Source organism: Delphinus delphis, chromosome 7, assembly GCF_949987515.2.
Source record: "Delphinus delphis chromosome 7, mDelDel1.2, whole genome shotgun sequence".
In the NCBI taxonomy this organism is placed as follows: Eukaryota; Metazoa; Chordata; class Mammalia; order Artiodactyla; family Delphinidae; genus Delphinus; species Delphinus delphis.
Window position 1 is genome coordinate 81,521,333 of NC_082689.1, and position 18,124 is coordinate 81,539,456.

Here is an 18,124-nt window from a genome sequence, read left to right on the forward strand (position 1 = left end):
TTTATCACATAATGAAGATTTTAATATAGTTTTGGTATTTGGTTAAAAAACAAGAGCAGAGGGCAAGTTTCAACCTAGAAGCCTATGCATCAATCAGGTGAGGCGTAAAATCTAGGCATTTAAAAACTTGGGTGGAAATACTTTCAATAGCAATTATTATTAATTCAGTCACAACCTTAAAGGAGTCTCTGCCTTTTTTCATTCTACATAAGTCTATAAAAGACTAGAGGTTTATTTCCACACAAACGTCCCATATCCTGAGACAGCTAACATAGAACAATCCATCCTGGAGTATTTTTATCCCATAATCTTTTTGCAACTATAACCTCAAATGAAGGAAATGACAATTTCCCTTTATTTTCTTTACTGGCATGCTCTGAGAATAAATACATACATAGAACAAAAAACCAAGCTTGCACTTTGCAATATTTTATCCAAAGCATTCTTTTGTGATCTCTTATTTTCTTATACCTACCCTATTAGTGGCTGCACTGAGTTTCAATCAAATGTATTTTGTGCTGAAAAAAAAACACTTTCTTTTCCAGAGTTAAAAAAAAAAAATATATATATATAAATATTCATGAGCAAAATTTATTCATAGGTTTATTTATATTCTTGTTAGTCAATGTATATCTATAAGAGTTAAGGCAAATAAATGATTGAATTGTTTTCTCTTTTGGTACAAACTCATACTCTGCCCTTTCACAGGACTACATTTTCATGTGTTTTAGAAGAGTTGATTAAATGTTTTTTATTAGAAAACAAAGTGAGAATATAAAAGGCATTTTAAAGTGAAAAAGTTATATTTAATGACTTTATCATATTGGAGGGAGGTAAGGTTCAGTTATTAAGTTGGTTAGCAGAATAATCTAAATCTTTTTGCTTCTTTGAAAATTGTGAAAACCCACAGGGCCATGGAAGGATGGGTTGTCATGTGGACACTGACAGGGCTGGGTCCTCAGCAGAGGTCCAGGTTACTGGCATGTGTGTTTTTGTTCTATCGTAAACAGGCGGGCAGCAGTCAGAGGCCCAAAAAGGCATGGACTTGATGAAATTTGTCAGTCAGGGGTACTGGATTTTGAATTCCTCCCTAAACCAAAACACCACAGGACACGTGCTGGAACCACTTAAGTGTTGAAACTTATCTCACTTCATAAACTGAAAGTTGCTTTAAATGTACACGAGTGATGGATTTCAGAACATACCTGCATTCAGCAGTTTGAGTGTTTGGACTGAGAATCAGGAACTGATTGGGGTTTGGTTGCCAGATCCACCAGAGCTTTGCTTTACAACTTGAGGAATGTCACCAAGTATCCTACTGGTCATTTTCTAAATCTGTTACATGGAAATATTAAACTTCACTTGTAATTTCATATCCAAAAAGCTAATAGAAACCTGTAAACTTTACAATGCAAAGTGTTTAGAGAGCTTTAGTGGAAAGGCAATTTCAAAACACCAAATAGAATTAATAAAACCTTGTATATTCTTTTTAGAAATGTTTTCTAAGCATTTCATACCTTTAATCTGATTTTTTTTTTTACTACTTTGCCTCCGATTCTCATATATGAGTTTTAATACATTTAAAATATGGACTGGTATTCACATATAGGCCTAAAAAATGAATATTTGGGCTGTTTATGATAGAAAAACTTTCTTTAAAAGAAGTTTTTGAAAACAAACAGCCAATCGAATTAAACGTTTTCAGAGTGATTTCTGATCTTAAATAAGGTCTTAATGTAACATTTTTGAGCTGCTGCTCAGGAGAGTGGGGAAAAAAGGCACTGGATTGAGCAGGAGGTCACTTGAGTTCTGTTCATGCTCCATTACCACAAGGAAGAGTTGGGCCATGTTACCTGTGGGTCTCTTTCACCCTCACTGTGCTATCACACCTGGAATGGCAGGGCTAGCATCTGCAGAGTTGCCTTCTTCAAAGGCCTATTGACACATCACCCACTAGGAAACCCATTTTTATTTGAGTGAGGTGATACAAATTCATTCAAATAAAGGTTACCAAATATGATTCACAAATGAGGGGTAGTTCTTTTGATACTGTGGACATTTCATCTGCATTGGCACAAACATCCTAATTATTGTACACTAGGATATTAGAATCCAAATAGAGAAGGCAAAATTACTGACTTTTGTCTAAAAGTGCATCAAAAGTTTACAAACGTAGTTCCTAACATGCATTGGTATGCTTTGATTCACTATCTGTTGGGTATTTTTAAAGATTTGAAAGTGAAAACAGTATTTTTCACAACTAGATGTTTCAAATGAAGAACTTATGCAGCTGGGAAGAAAATGGATTTTAGAATCAGATGAACCTGAGTTCAAATCCTAATTCAATTATGTATGACCTTGGACAGTTATTCAAGTTCTCTGAGGCCCAATGTACTCATCTGTAAAATGAGGACAAGAATACCTTATACTTTGGAAAACTGCACAAATTAGAAATAGTACAGGCAAATCACCTGGCACATCATAGGTACTCAATGACAGCTAAAAGCAACATTTTAAGAATAAAATGTGGTTTTCTTCTAATGCCTTACTAGTATGCTAGAAATACTCAGCAAAACTTAAAGGGATAGTTGTAACTGTCATCAGCTGTCTCACTCTGAAAGCCCAGCTTTGGTGTTTATTTGATGGATGAATAAATGTCAGTGAAAATAAACATTCAGGCTAAGCAGTTATAATAACAGTACATTCAGTTGACACAGTTCACTGTGTATCTAAAAGAAACATGATATTAGAGACCTCTTTAATATTCAGCTCATCAAAAGAATTATATTAATTAGTAAATCTACCCATTTTTATTACCAGCTGCACATCAGAGCTATGTACATTAAGCAGTATTTAATTTTATTAGGTTACTACTTTAAAAAGTTCTTATTGACCTAGATTTTTATCAGGGATATGCTTTCTGTTAGCTTACACATGATTGGTCACATCCATATCATTACTAGACATTTATTCTCATCCCTTTTAGCTATTTATATGCTAACACTTTACTTATATTAGTAAATTTTCAACATGTGTGTTTTGACACTCCCAGCACTGGCAATCCAGATATGATGTTTTACAGAGATGCACGGAACAAGAAAATACATGTCTAAGACTATATAAAATAAGTCAAAACTTCACAATCAGAAGAAACAAGAATATAAATAAATGTTGGTCTTTTCCATTATAGATAAATTAAAATACATCATTAATAAAATACGTACACTTTGCAATATGAACTTAGACCTGAAACAAAGTAAGTTGAGGTAAGGGGTATCAAAATTGAAAGATATAACACAATGAGACTAACAATGCCTCATCTAAATGATTGAAGGTATGCTTAATAAATATAGTGTATTTTTAAATAGTTACTGATTTTATGTAACCTTAATCTGATAAATGCACAAGATTAAATTTTCATTTGTTTGGGATTATCTAAAAAGGAATATGAGTCATTGAAAAGCTGGAAGCCCCTTCAGAATAAGAATCCTGTTAAACACGTAAAAAATAGTTTCATGAGATTCCTTAGACTAAGAATATCAAGAAGGCACTAATCATTTCAATCATCATCTTCACCTTATATTCCTTTTAACAGAAGAGGTCAATGAACAGTTCTTCATTAAATACTGACATCGAAACATAACACATAACACAAGTTGTGGAGAATGGCAGGTAAAAGTAGTGACACCAGGAAGGAAAACACTTGATTTTACTATCAGCAACGAAGACATGTAGGTCATAATGCCTTTCCAGCATGGTGGTATAACACAGTCTATATATATCTACACAATAGATTATTAAAAGCCTCAGTAGTTTTCCCACTTCCAGTAGCAATCTGGTTTTAAAAGCCCACTGTTTTCATAGCTGAATAATATTGTCTCTATATTCATCTTTTATTTCCTCCCTGTCATTTCCCACCAATCTCTCAAATCGTCATTGTTGGGTTTTGGGTATTCTTTCTATTATTCTTATGGTCAAATTTTCTGATGTCTCAATGAATTTATCTCTATAGTGCTTCTTTACGTTTTTTTGTAACAATTTCTGAGGACTCTACTGAAATAAAATATAGTTCTTTCTAATGTGTCTACTTTTAAATAAATTTGTCTCCTTCATTAATAGCGGATAAAGAGATACCATAATGTCAATGGTAAAAACAATGGTTTAGTTCTCCAAGAAAACTGTAAAATAATTTCAAGATCAAAAATTCTGGAAATCAGGTTTTCAAGCCTTTTTTATTGGAAAACTTCAATTATTACCTTTTTAAAAAAGGGAGTAGCCAATATCCATTTATGAATTTTTTCAAACAAATAATAATAAAGGATAGCAAACTAGGATAAGAAAACACATTAGAAGACAGCTTTCTACTTCATACAACTTCTAGTTACCTTTTCCTATCCATTCACCTATTTCTGGTCAGCAGCAAGAACAAAAAATCCATGTATTTCTGCCTTTTTTGGGGGGTTTTCCAAATGAGCTTCATTTACCTGAATACAAACAAGAGCTAGGGGAAACAGCTTTTATATTGGCATAGACCAAGTACATGTCTCATGAACCAGGAGATCCTGCCTTCTATGGCTTCTTTTGTAGTTTCGAGTCCAATGGTTATAGAACCAACTGAAAGTCGAACAAAATTCAAAATGACACAGGTTGACACATAACGGAAACACATGGAATCCTCTTGGCTGTTATTTTTTCTGAGACAAATCCCTAGCATTCTGTAAATAAAATTATAAATACTAAAGAAATGATGAGAATTTCACAATGGGGAAAGGATCATTTCTTATCATAATAAATATTTTGGTATAAATTTTAAAAAAACGTATAAAAGTTTAGTACCTTTGGGTACTTTTTTCTAATAAAACCATACCTGCTTCAGAACTTGTTTGATTATAGCTGCTAACAATGCTGTTTGGTATCACTGGAGTGGAGGACGTTGAAATTCTTGACTGAGGTGGATTGGGATGTAATGAATTTCCTAAGGCCATGCCCGACTGACTGAGCATCCCACAGTTCCCGCTAGCCTGAATCTGATTTATTAAACCTGCAAGATGGTGGTTTGGGACTGGACTGTTACTGTGAACAAAGTTAGTGTTTGCATTGTGGCAGTGCACGGCTTCCCCTCTTAAAGGTACGTCCTGTGTCAGTGGATTCTGAAGACCACTGGAGTTCACACTGGGGTCTGTAAAATGCAGCTGGTTAGCAGAGCAAGGCAAAGCAGTATTTGAGCGCCCACAACCCGGGCTACTATTGCTACTCAAGTGAGAGCTTTGACAACTCATAGACTGTAGTAACTGAGACATTGAACTGATGGGAAACGACCCCTGACCCTGCTTCCTTAGCAAGTCGGGTCCAGGTTTAGGAACTGCAGAACTATCCATTTGAGACTGTCTGAGCAAACTCAACACTGTGGTAGGTGGCTGTTTTCTTTTCCGCAGTGAGTCCTTTTGCTGAGACATCAGCTTATCTCTTAGTGCTGCTCGACCACTTTGCCCTTCACCTGTTGGGAGAAGCATGTTGGCAGCAGGAGGGAACATGGTGTTTAAAGTGCTATGTCCTTCAGTGTTGCCACTGCCAGCAACAGCTCCAGAATTGCTACTGCTGCTACTGTTGTTACCAGCAAGTTTGTTTTGATTTGCTAGCTGTGCTTTGGCTGCTGCTGAGAGTAAACTACTTGCTGGAAAGGAGGCAGCATTGTGCTGGTTCAAGATCTGATTTAAAGGCATTCCCAGCAAACCAGGCTGACTCTTTACAGAACTGCTTCCGGCAGATGCAGTAGGAAAAGCTGCACTGCTTGGGGTATTTAGTACATTACTCATTCCAGCAATTAATGGGTTAGGGATATCCTTGTACTGATGATGTCCATCGGACTTGGTAGAAGGGCTTGATGGCATTGATGGCCTTGGGGACCCTATTGTTGACCTTGGTGACCTGGGTGGAACCTTAATACCACTACAAGTGGCCTGGGGTCCTAGAGGTGGCATCATGAAATTTCCGTGATCTGATGATGTGGAAGATGAGCGTGATCTTTGGGGCGATGCCTCAATCCTTCCAATTCCAGTCCCCATCATGTGCACTGGGGATGTCACTGGAGAAGGGGACAGGGAGGTTGAAGCTGAATGCTGAACTCTTTGTACATGACTCCCATGATTCATGTGGCCAGGTTTTACGGTTGGCAAAGGGAGATTACTTGGCAAAGGAACAACAGCAGGAGGCATGCTTACATTCATCACAGGTACCTGAGAGTGGACATTTGAATGGAAACTAGTTGGATTAATGATAACAGGGTTCTGATTCACTGGTTTACTAGGAATAGGGTCAAGAATGCCAAGTGGATCTTTCTCAGATGTTAATGGCTTTTTCTGAAGAGCACAAGAAGGTGGAGGAGGGGGAGGTGGGCCTTGGGGTAGTTTGTGATGGAACATTGCTCGTGGTATTTCCATATTAGTTGAAAAATTACACATTGGTTTTTTCATTACTGGACTCTTTGTAGTCAAGGTTGGGGAAAGAGGTATATTAGTCCTTCCAGCCATTGCACAGGATGACTGTCCAGGAGAACCGTGTAGCATTACTGAAGGGGGAGAAAGAGGAGTCCTATTCAGGTGAATAGGACTAGAATTGGGAGCTCCGTGAAAACCAGGATTATTTCTTGTGAAAACATCAGGGCTTCCAAGTGGGTCAGTCCTTGGAGAGATTGAGCCATCTCCATATATCTGGGAACCTGACGACGCTGGGCTGGGCAGGCCTCCATGGCTGCCACGGAATGGAGATTTCTGTCCGTGTTCACTGCTGCCCAATCTCTGCCGGGGGTAGACAGGGTGGAGTTCTTGTTGCTGGCTTCCAGGCAGTTCTTGTACATATAGCCTTCCCATGGCATTTGATGATCCAATCATTAATTTGAAAGGATTCTTACATTCAGGCATTACAGAATTTGTAATTCCTTCGTGAGACTTATTTCTTACAGATCTTGGAGTTGCTGCCCGTGAAGGTACTACTGGAGTTGCATCTGATGTGAAAGAGAAAAAAAAAAAAAAATCTGTTAGTAGTCTCAATTCTTTTGTGTTAGGATGGAGGGAGGGAAGGAAATGGGGAAGGGAGGGCATCTGAAAAAAGAAATCTGCAAACAGAAGCTGTGATTCTTTGCAATTAAAAAAAAAGTTCTGTACTCTACAATAAATTTTGATTGTAAGAGATGCACACTGTTCTCTCTTAGTTGACCAAAGGTTCTCAGTAACTGCTCATTATGCTTGTTTCCCTCATGTCTGTTGAGAAAGGATGGGGAACTGAATCTGTACATACTGACATTAGCCATTCTAATAGTATTTATAATATGCAAAATCAAGAATGACAGCCCAGATGGAAATGATGATGATTTTTTATTTTTTGGATTTGAATTTTTTAAGAACACAGTTACAATAGAAAATTGTAATCTGTGTGGCATAATATTTTCTTGAGTGATTTAAATGAATTACCATTTTCACCAGAAAATTTGTTGCCCTATAAAGGTTTGTATAACCTTACTAAAACCTCCTCGGGACAGCTACGAAAACTCTTCCTCATCCCAATATTTTCACTGTGAGAGTAACAGAATCTTAATTTTTGTGAATTAAGTAAATAAGATTCTGAATCTTTTACAAAGGGAGTGATAACAACAGTAAATACAGTGAAGTTAAACAATCATGCTAAACTTCATATCAAGTTTGCAATACTTTAACACTTCAATTTCTTTCCCATTAATTAGTCATTGTTGTAAAACCAGCCTCAGTCAACCAAATTAGGTAAAAGATTGCAATTCTTTTATTAGGATAGAATTCTTACGCAAAATTTAGTCAGAGTGCAAAAATCTTCAGTACTGGGCTCCAATTGAGTATTCTCTTTTTACAGACTGCATTGCTCCCTAGCTGGCTTTTTGGAATCCCTTCAGTTCCTTCAGAGATCAGACAGAATACAGGCAACAAAAGCAACCTGGTTCATCATACAGAATTTTCATTTGATGCCAGAATTCTAGGTTTAAGTTTTTTTAGCCCCAAAGGAAGTTTAACTATTTTATAAGGTTGTGACTTCTAAAACAGTGATGGCAAATAAAATTAGTTTCATATACCAATTCCCATCAACTGGTGGTGGCTGCTTAGAGAGCTATGCTGGAAAGGGTGCTGAGCTCTAGCTGGACTCCATGAGAAAATGCCAATGAGTCTATTAGAGGCACAGGAGGTAAGAGTGGTACTATTCATACTATACATTGGCCACCCCAATTCTTAGACTTACAGCATATCAGCAAGTATACTCAGATTCATTTGCAATCAGAGGTGTATTTACTTAAATGGATAATTACACATTTAAGATAAATAAACTTCTCCTACCTGCTGAGTAGTATACAGGTCAAATCATAACATAACAATTTCTAAGTCAGTGGTTCTCAACCCGGGATAAACAGAAGTCTTGGTAGTGTACAATCAAGAAGTAAGAGAATGTAGTGAACGTATATTTTTCTTGGGAAATGTGGGCTTTCTGTTTCTGGCATGGTAGAGATGCTTTGATAGAGTGATTTCTGTATATAATACAGTATATGAAAAGTTGAGAACCAATCATAAAAGAAAATCACAGCAGATAAACTCAACTGAATTCATTTTCTTGTTAAAGAAAGATTTTTACAGTTTGTAATGAAGGAAATAACATATGAAGAATATTTGGGGCACTGAGCTTGGCATATAGTGAGAACATAGTCGTCTGTATTAACATCACTAACATTATTACGGGACTGACTGTGTCCTCTTTAGTAATAAAACCACCAAGCTGTGTCTTTCCTTGTTCATTTATATAGCTGTCTACAATTCAATGATTAAAAATATAGACATTGGCATTTTTACATTCAACAGAATTTAGAAAGTAGCTGTCGTTTAGAAAGGATTTCTTCCATAGGGGGGAAAAATAGGTACCATCTTTAAAATAAAAGGAATACTAAACAGATAAACAAACAGAAGTCATGCTGCTCTTATGTTGCAGTTAGGAACTAAAGTATTACAAGAGTTGGCAAACGTAAATGCTAGGTACTCATCAAGTGCTTTTGTGTATATTAAGTAGACCTTTCGAAAGAGGTGTTGTATGTTTATGCATGTAAAATAAAGAGAGGTGAAAACTACTACATGAGTCTTCTTAATCTTTATTTAAATCCCAACCTTTTAATATAATTTAAAATTAGAAAATTGAAATAAATGCTATGTCTGAAGTTGGTAAAAGAGTAGAAATTAATCCAATAAAGTATATCATTTTAAAAGGAGATGGAGATATACCTCTTATACCTATACTAGTTAAATATTTACCTTTAATTTCAATAATGAAACTTGTATGTATAGAGTAGGACAAAGGACCTAGACCAAGATTCTGCTCCAATCATTAAAAAGGAAACAAGGCAGACTCTGTAGACAGAGCTGAAATGGTTTGATATGATGTGAAGTGAGAATGGCAGCAGATATGAGCATGTGCAAACACATGTGCAAGGTAAGATGCAAAAATGAAAACATACTTACATCAAGGTGGCAGGCTAATGATAAATTTTAAATAATTTATTACTGTTAAATGTCTTTAAGTTGTTGCAATATCTTTTAATTTAAAAAACATAGCTCATTAAAGAAAAAGAAAAATTCACTAAAATATATTTTTTTCTTACATACCTCAGTGGAGCAAATTTTTCTGATCATTCCTGTTAAAGTTTAAAGGTTAGAGGGTTATTGGAGAGGAGCTCTCTGCTAATAACTGCCAAGTTTGTCTTTCCCTACCCTCTTCACATGAGTTCTAAGTGTGACTCTTTAATGACCTGTTTGGTGTCACAACTGCTTCTCTTTGTATCTAAAACTATCAATAATTTGGCCTCAATTTACCTATGCAGGTTTAATTTTCCACTCAAGTCACATTAGTTTCCACATCATTTCTTAATTATGCTATACTTATTCTAGACAAGAATTTTCTTATTTCTCTTATGTGTCTAAATCCTACCATTTTCCAGGGCTGGTTCAAATCTGAGTTCTACCATAAAGCTTTCTCTGATCACTACAAGTTATATTCCTCATCCTTATTTTTCAGAACTCTGCAGAACAATGCTACTTATCTTTCATAAACAAATGCTTTGGTGTTCAGCTGTATTTTATCCAGAATTACTATTCAAGTGTTAATTGTAATATTTTGGAGAGTTCATATTCTAGCCCTTGCAAAAAGAAGTTCCTCAGCCTCAAAGTATAATTCCACAAATTACATATAAATCATAAAGGGAAAATGTACCTCAATAATGGACATAACTTTAACCAAGAATCAAACTTAATGTCATCAATACGGGATAAACTGCCATTATGTGCTTCCTAATGAGGATATAACATCACCTATGCAGTATTCCTATCAAACTATGTTTAATCTGAATATACATATGAGGAAGCAATCAGGCAAATCCAAATTGAGGAACATCTATAAAACTGGCCTAGGGCTTCCCTGGTGGCGCAGTGGTTGAGAGTCCGCCTGTTGATGCAGGGGACACGGGTTCGTGCCCCGGTCCGGGAAGATCCCACATGCTGCAGAGCGGCTAGGCCCGTGAGCCATGGCCGCTGAGCCTGCGCGTCCGGAGCCTGTGCTCCGCAGCGGGAGGGGCCGCAGCGGTGAGAGGCCCGCGTACCGCCAAAAAAAAAAGAAAAAAAAACTGGCCTAGACTCTTCAAAAGTATCAACGTCATGAAAGATTTAAAAAGACTGGGGAATTGATGTAGATTAAAGAAAAGTAACGTCTCTTTGCAGTTGCACAATCTTTGCATCCTGGATTTTAAAAAAGATTGGATTGAAAAAACTGTAAGAATATTATTAGGACAACTGGAGAAATCTGAATATAGACTGCATATTAGATAATACTATCATAACAGTTTTAAATTTCCTGAATGTGATAATTAGACCGCGGTTTATATAAGAGAACATCCATGTGTGTTGAAATACTTAGGGGTGAATTGTCACAATATCTGCAACTCCTGAAACAAAACGTTAACTGGTAAATCTAGGGTACTCGAACTGTTCATGTAATTTTTCTGCAGCTTTGAAATTTTTAAAAAATTTGTGTGTGCATACAAGCGTGTGTGCCTGTATGTGTTGGATGGAGGTATAAAAAATTCTCGGCAAGGTGATTTGTTAGTAGGTGTTCAATATGTAGCTATTAAATGACTGAAAGAATAACACTGCCAGTTCTTGATAACATTGCTAGCTGCATTTAAGGACTTGATACTGCACGTTCCAATAAAGCCCTAGGAAAAAGGCTACATTTGTTTCCTAAACACCAATGGCACTTTCTCTTTTGTTAGCTCAGTTCTATGTACCTCCATAGCATTTGTATGTGCTAATCAGTGTTTATTTTCCTCATTAAACTAAATGATTTGGATAGGAAACTTTGGGTGACAACTTCATGGGAATTTTTCAGAACTAATTTGCTATTTGCAATAAAATGATAAAACATACATAATTTTAAATGCATTGTGCATGTTTGAAAAGTGGACTCAGAAAATGCTTGGCAAAGTGATTTCTAGTGACTCCTCCAGGAGACGAGTGGGGGAGGAAAAATCCCTAAAACCTTCACCATATTACATACTTGTTCCTCCTCCGGGACTGGGGAGCACCAGAGAAGGATGTGGGGCTTCCATGCTTTTATGAAGTGTGGCCACTGCAATGATTTTTCTTTTATGTATGCATAGCTTTGTGACATCTTCATCTGCTTTAACATCTTCTGCAGTTCTCTGTTTCACAGCAGCTCCAGGATCAAAATTAAACACCTGGAAAAAGCACAGCCTTTGTTTAAAATATGTCTGTAAAAATATTAAGTAAAAAGATCCCCTTGTTAAAAAAAAAGTTTTGCACAGATTAACCCATAAATCTGAATACAACTTTCTCAAGTTTTTAAATTTAAGAAAAGCAACTTTATATATAATGGAATAAATACTTCTGCTGAACTCATGGTTTTTAGTGGCAGGGTAAATAATGAGAATTATCCTAATTCTGAGATAGCCAAGATAAATATATGGAAAGGAATAGTATCTGATAATGTTCCCAATTTTAGATACTTCCTGATGTTATAACAGTACAAAAACAGATGAAGTACAGTTAAGAAACCCTAAAATCTGACATTGCTATATGCTAACTTTTTCTTTGGCTTTACTTTATTGCTATATTAATATGACCTTTTCACTGATTTAAAAAATCTACCAATCTATTTAAAAAAATATTTATTGTGTATATACTTATAAGCTGTTTCAAGTGCTTTTTTGTGAATGAGGTGACACAAATAAAAAAGAAAAACTTGTCTATTAATCGTTAGTTCTATGATTGGGACTATTATAGATACCCAGAAAACAATGACATGTTTCTATAGTAAATATTTTATCATTTAAAATGATTTTACTTTTTACCTTGCAAAGGAGTAAAACAGTTTCACTTTTGGCTATGAGGGTTCAGCTTTGTAATTTAAGAAATATTTGTGGCAGATCTATCAACACCAGTACTAAAAATAACATTGCAGACTGAGCAGGAGGGAAAAAAATACTGCACTATTAAATAGTGAGCCATGGGTATAGCTCTAATAAAACGGTGCAAAAGGGGTTTTGATGAAATATTTAATATGAATATAGGTTTGTCACCTTTGAAAATGACTCTTGGACTTGAACTATTTTCCACAATCTTTAAGCATTCCAAAATGCATGCAAAAGATATATAATTTAAGACTTTAAAATGTATAAATGATTGGAGAAGTAATATAAAAATGAAATGCCAAATGAGAAAAGCAAATATATGAAACACCTAAAAAATGAAAAATTGCTGATACATCTATTGCGAAATGGTTACCTTGGGAAGAATAAGAGGACATTCCAAGCCACACTTGCATGTTCCGTCAGTAAGCAGGTATGTTTTAACCTGCTCCAAGCAAGATAACAAAGACCCACTGGGACTGTGAAAATAGTTTAAAAAAACATCAGGAAATAATTCTGACTGCACATATTATATGAAAAACGGCATAATTTATAGTCTTACTGTCCTTCACAGGGTTTTTTCCTATGAAATATTTTCCTACTAAGGAAAAGCATTTTCTTTGTCAGTATTATGTTAGCTACTAAATTATAGCCTTTAACACTATCACTCTTTCTTCTGACCAAAATATTTCTCAGAAAAATACAGATCTTCATAGAAAAATAAATAAAAGTATTTTGACAACCAAGAGTGGACTAAGGATGGGAAAAATGTATTCTTAAGAAAGAGCAGGTAAGAAAGGAACAAGAAAACTACATGAAAGTAATCATTATCATTTTAAACTAGAAGATCTACTTCTAAAGCTGTTTGAGGAAAAACTGAAATTTAGGAACACATTGGAGGTCAAACCAGAAAGTCACTAAATTTACAAAAATTCGAGCTAACAAGTTCTTCCCTTTAATCTTGGAGTCTAGAACCAAGCTGCCCCTGTGTAAAAACAGGCTTCTCTTTTTCCTCCCTCATTCATGTGTTTCTTTGAAGATAGATCAATGTGGCCCAGCTCAAATTCTACTGAAGATCCAAGCTGTACTTATAAGGATGGGGAACTCTTGAGGAGATAGGGTTTTAGGTGGCAGAAAGGTGCCTTGCAGGCCTTGCGGCTGGTGATTGGGTAGTGCTCTCAACATTACTACTCTTTGGGTCACAGAAGTTAGTATGATATGTGAATACTGATCAAATTTAAGTCTACAGATGAGGTACTAATCCTGATGACAGGATAAGTCTCTAATGTTTATTTACAATGAGGATTAGTTTAAAATGGGCAATTTGCATTTTAGGACTTCTATTATTAAGGTACTGATTTTACAGCTTGCATGCATATTATGTCTTGAAAACTATTATATACTTTTTATTCAAGAATATCTGTTATTTATGACTATTTACCAAAACTTTCGCTTAAGCCATCTGGTAAAGTTTAACCAGAAACGATATCTCCATTTCATAAACAAAGCTTTACATTACCGGGGGTAGACTATTCTGCTTCTACAAAAACACAGGTAGTAGTTTGGTGTCTATAAATAAACCAGCTTTAAAATGCAATTCGTATTTTACTTATGGACAATCATATAAGTGACTTACGCATGTAGAAAATCACAATTAAAATCCTCAACTTTGTTAACTCTCTCATTTATTTGGGCTAACAATTTTTTTCAGATGATATGCAAAGAATAATAATTCCCATATTACAGACTGGAGTTCCACCCTAGTGGTAGGGGCAGCAAGATGTTTTTGGAGGTCTGGTAATTTTGATAAAACAAAATCACTAGTTATGTGAAGAATCCATGAATTTTATGAAAAGAAACTGCCTAATGTGTTACAGTTAAAAAAAGTGTATGAATGAATCCTAGAGGCAGTTAATTGTAAAATTAAACTTGAAGATAAGAATTCCTGAATTCTATGAGTACTCTACTCTAGACACTTTAAAAACACTTCCTCTCAATCAGTCAGTTGGGTTCTTTCCTTTAGTTGCAGCTCTTTAATTAACTTTTGGGAGTAATAATTAACATAAAAATAGTTACAAGTCTTATGGCATAGATAAAGCTTAGAAGATTGGAAGCAGGTGGGAAATTTAATGTGCAGCCTCAATGCCACCCTGAGGCAGGAGCAGCTGGAGACTAACCTAAAAATTATAAGCAAACTGCACATTGCAAAGGAAGCTATAGAAGGAGGGCTAGGCTCTTCTACATGTTCAAGTAGTAATTTAACCAGTTATATACAAACAAATCAAACCCATGCTGGCTGAATTTATTTGAAGGTGTCTTACCTTATATGGCAAAGTTAGTTTCCAAAATAATCTTTAGTGTACAGATTTGGATTGGGAGAATTCAAACTCATACTAACAGATAGTAAAGTCTACTCAGACTTGGAAAAGTCATGAGCAAGATAACTGACAGATTCCCAGACTTAATTTGCTTTAACCTAACTCTCAGCAACCTGAAAAGCTGATTTATCTTTCATAGGGATAAAGATAAAGTAAAACAAAAACAAAACAAACAAAATCCCCCCAAAACTAAATTATCAAGATTTTTGGAGTTATTTGCTCTAAGCTGAATATATATTTGCTCCTTACAGACTAGGAAAACCATAAATATGAACATAACACTGATATCTTGCTATATTATTGATACATTGATAACAAAGTATTTCTGGCAGTTTGTTAACAGCACTGACAATAGAAACACTTTGAGAAAGTTATTCCGTGTGTCCTCATCCATCTAAGCTACCATGGGGTGAGCTCCACATTCCCTGCTTTCTTATCCCTTCACCTCAATTAATATAGAGCACAGCTTGAATATTACAGAAACAAAAAACACGTGTGCAAAAGAATTTCAATTGGTCATTAAGTTTACCTCAAGAAATACCTTGCACAAAACAAACCAAACAACCAACCAGCCAACCAACCAACCCAGGACAGAATCTGAACTGACAGTAGAGTTGTTATAGTATGAAATCATTTGGGTTTATATAATGGAAAATTCTTCATTTATATAAATACATCTTTGCACAAATGAGAATTCCGTTGAAGCTGAGATACAAATAACCACAATGAAAGCAACAACATTAATGTAATGATGCAATGTGATATTTTTTAAAAAGTTCTCTTTGTAATAGTTTTTCTTATTACATCACAAAGAAAGATTTATGGTATTCTAATCACATACTTACTGATAAACTACAAAGTAAGGAACTTAGGTGCCAATTGTTTAATAATAAGACTAAAACTTCTTGCCAACAGTTCAGTTACTTCATTCAAGTTGTTCAACATAATAAAGGCTGTCAAAATTTAAAAGAGCAGGCATTTATATGTAATTTGTATGATTTTTACTTGCGAGATGACTCCATCATGACTTATTCTTTTACTATTATATGCAGGGAATAGATTAAAAACTGCACAGAAAAAATAGGGAAATTATTTTTAGTTAATATCAGGCATTAAGAAACTAATAATTGAAACTGCCTATAGATAAAAACACTTAACCTTACATCAGAATAGCCAGCTGAAGCACTATGAAGGACACAATAATATTGTGAGGAGACATCGGGTCTGCTTTCAGTATTTTACATTCTCCTGTGAATGTAGTAATGATGCTCATGAGTTTCTTTTAGAAATCTTCCTATTTTTCTTTATCCTTGTTAGAGAGATAAGCAGGATGACATTTTATATAAACACAAATAATGCATAAAAATCCTCTCTTGTAACCTAAGGCAATTTACATCGCAAAACAGTACAGAATAAAAACACTTAAATATTTCCAGCATGAAGATCATTTATTCAAATTAATTTCAGGTGCTGTCCGTTATAATAGTTACACTCTCAGAGGAACAGACTGTACCTCCTTCAGCTGGGGACCACAAACTTGGAGGTAGCACAGGTAATGATAAGGGCTCACCTGACATAAAGCACTCCATTTTGATCCACACGACGCTGCCAACCCACAGGAACTTGTATAGCTGGAAGACCTCCATCCTTGTCCCCTCCGTCACACTCCTTGCCTCCATTCATTTTCTGTGTCTGCTTGGGACTCCCCAAAGATATCAGCAATAAGATGATATCCTTATATTACAGGGCATCATGGCCTTCAAAAATGGCCAACGCAGCACAGTTTTCCCCAGACTGTACAAAATGCATTGGGAAGCTTCGGCTCAGTTTGGAACCAAGTCCTTGAAATCTGCCATTGTAGAAAAAATCAGTTTCCCATTATAATCTACATTAAATAATCAATATTTAATTCCTAAGGATGGTCTACATGGGTAAAAACGAGTGCTTCTGACTAAGGAAAATCATATTCACCAATGCTGGTACCTGTCTGAAGTGGGGGAGGGGAGGAGTGTAAGTTTTTAGTTCAACATTTTGTCTTGAACCTTGATGTTGGACTAAAATAACCTCTATTGTTTAGAAACTGTTCTCATTTTTACAGTGTGAGTCAGTTAATATTTCCAGGTACTACCCGCCTTTATAGGCCACATTCTTTAAACTTTCTCTTCATCTTCCAATCTGAATCCAAGATGTTGCAGGTTGGTTCATCTGATGTTTTCATGTCTTCAAAATTCCAATAATGTAGCCTGAAACATATGTAAATATGTAAACACTTAATAATGAAAAACTGAGAAGCTGCACACTGTTTTTCTTTTTTTTAAACATCTTTATTGGAATATAATTGCTTTACAATGTTGTGTTAGTTTCTGCTGTATAACAAAGTGAACCAGCTATAAGTATACATATATCCCCACATCCCCTCCCTCTTGCGTCTCCCTCCCACTCTCCCTATCCCACCCCTCTAGGTGGTCACAAAGCACCGAGTTGATCTCCCTCTGCTATGTGGCTTCTTCCCACTAGCTATCTATTTTACATTTGGTAGTGTATATATGTCAATGCTACTCTCTCACTTCGTCCCAGCTTTCCCTTCCCCTCCCCGTGTCCTCAAGTCCATTCTCTATGTCTGCATCTTTATTCCTGTCCTGTCCCTAGGTTCATAAGAACCATTTTTGTTTGTTTGTTTTTAGATTCCATATATATGTGTTAGCATACGGTATTTGTTTTTTTCTTTCTGACTTAGTTCACTCTGTATGACAGACTCTAGGTCCATCCACCTCACTACAAATAGTTCAATTTTGTTTCTTTTTATGGTTGAGTAATATTCCATTGTATATATGTGCCACATCTTCTTTACCCATTCATCTGTCGATGGACACTTAGGTTGCTTCTACATCTTGGTTATTGTAAATAGTGCTGCAATTAACATTGTGGTACATGTCTCTTTTTGAATTATGGTTTTCTCAGGGTATATGCCCAGTAATGGGATTGCTGGATCATATGGTAGTTCCATTTTTGTTTTTTTAAGGAACCTCCATACTGTTCTAAGCTGTACACTTTTAAAAATAGAATAAACTGGTAAGTGTACTAAACCACTCTTAAGTCCTCTGCTGTCAAAATCACATGTTAAACTCAACGTGTTTTCTTCTTCCAACTTGATCCACTTACTCCAGTTAAAACAATTTGGTTGCTCTTGCAACTTTCTAATTGCAAGATAGAGATAGACCCATAATTATGGCGTTACACATATACACACAGAATCTCCTTCTAA

At 35.6% G+C, this 18,124-nt stretch overlaps 1 protein-coding gene across 1 annotated transcript in view; it reads right to left on the reverse strand.

Moving 5' to 3' along the window:
- MBD5 (methyl-CpG binding domain protein 5) overlaps nucleotides 1-18,124 on the reverse strand; it is a 402,522-nt gene that overhangs the window by 38,346 nt on the left and 346,052 nt on the right. The window contains exons 9-13 of the mRNA XM_069540868.1: nucleotides 16,992-17,102; nucleotides 16,430-16,708; nucleotides 12,858-12,960; nucleotides 11,611-11,791; nucleotides 4,868-7,003 (exon numbers count right to left, since the gene is read on the reverse strand). Coding sequence (XP_069396969.1) covers nucleotides 4,868-7,003; nucleotides 11,611-11,791; nucleotides 12,858-12,960; nucleotides 16,430-16,542 — 2,533 coding nt within the window. The 5' untranslated portion in view covers nucleotides 16,543-16,708; nucleotides 16,992-17,102. The remainder of the gene's footprint in view (nucleotides 1-4,867; nucleotides 7,004-11,610; nucleotides 11,792-12,857; nucleotides 12,961-16,429; nucleotides 16,709-16,991; nucleotides 17,103-18,124) is intronic.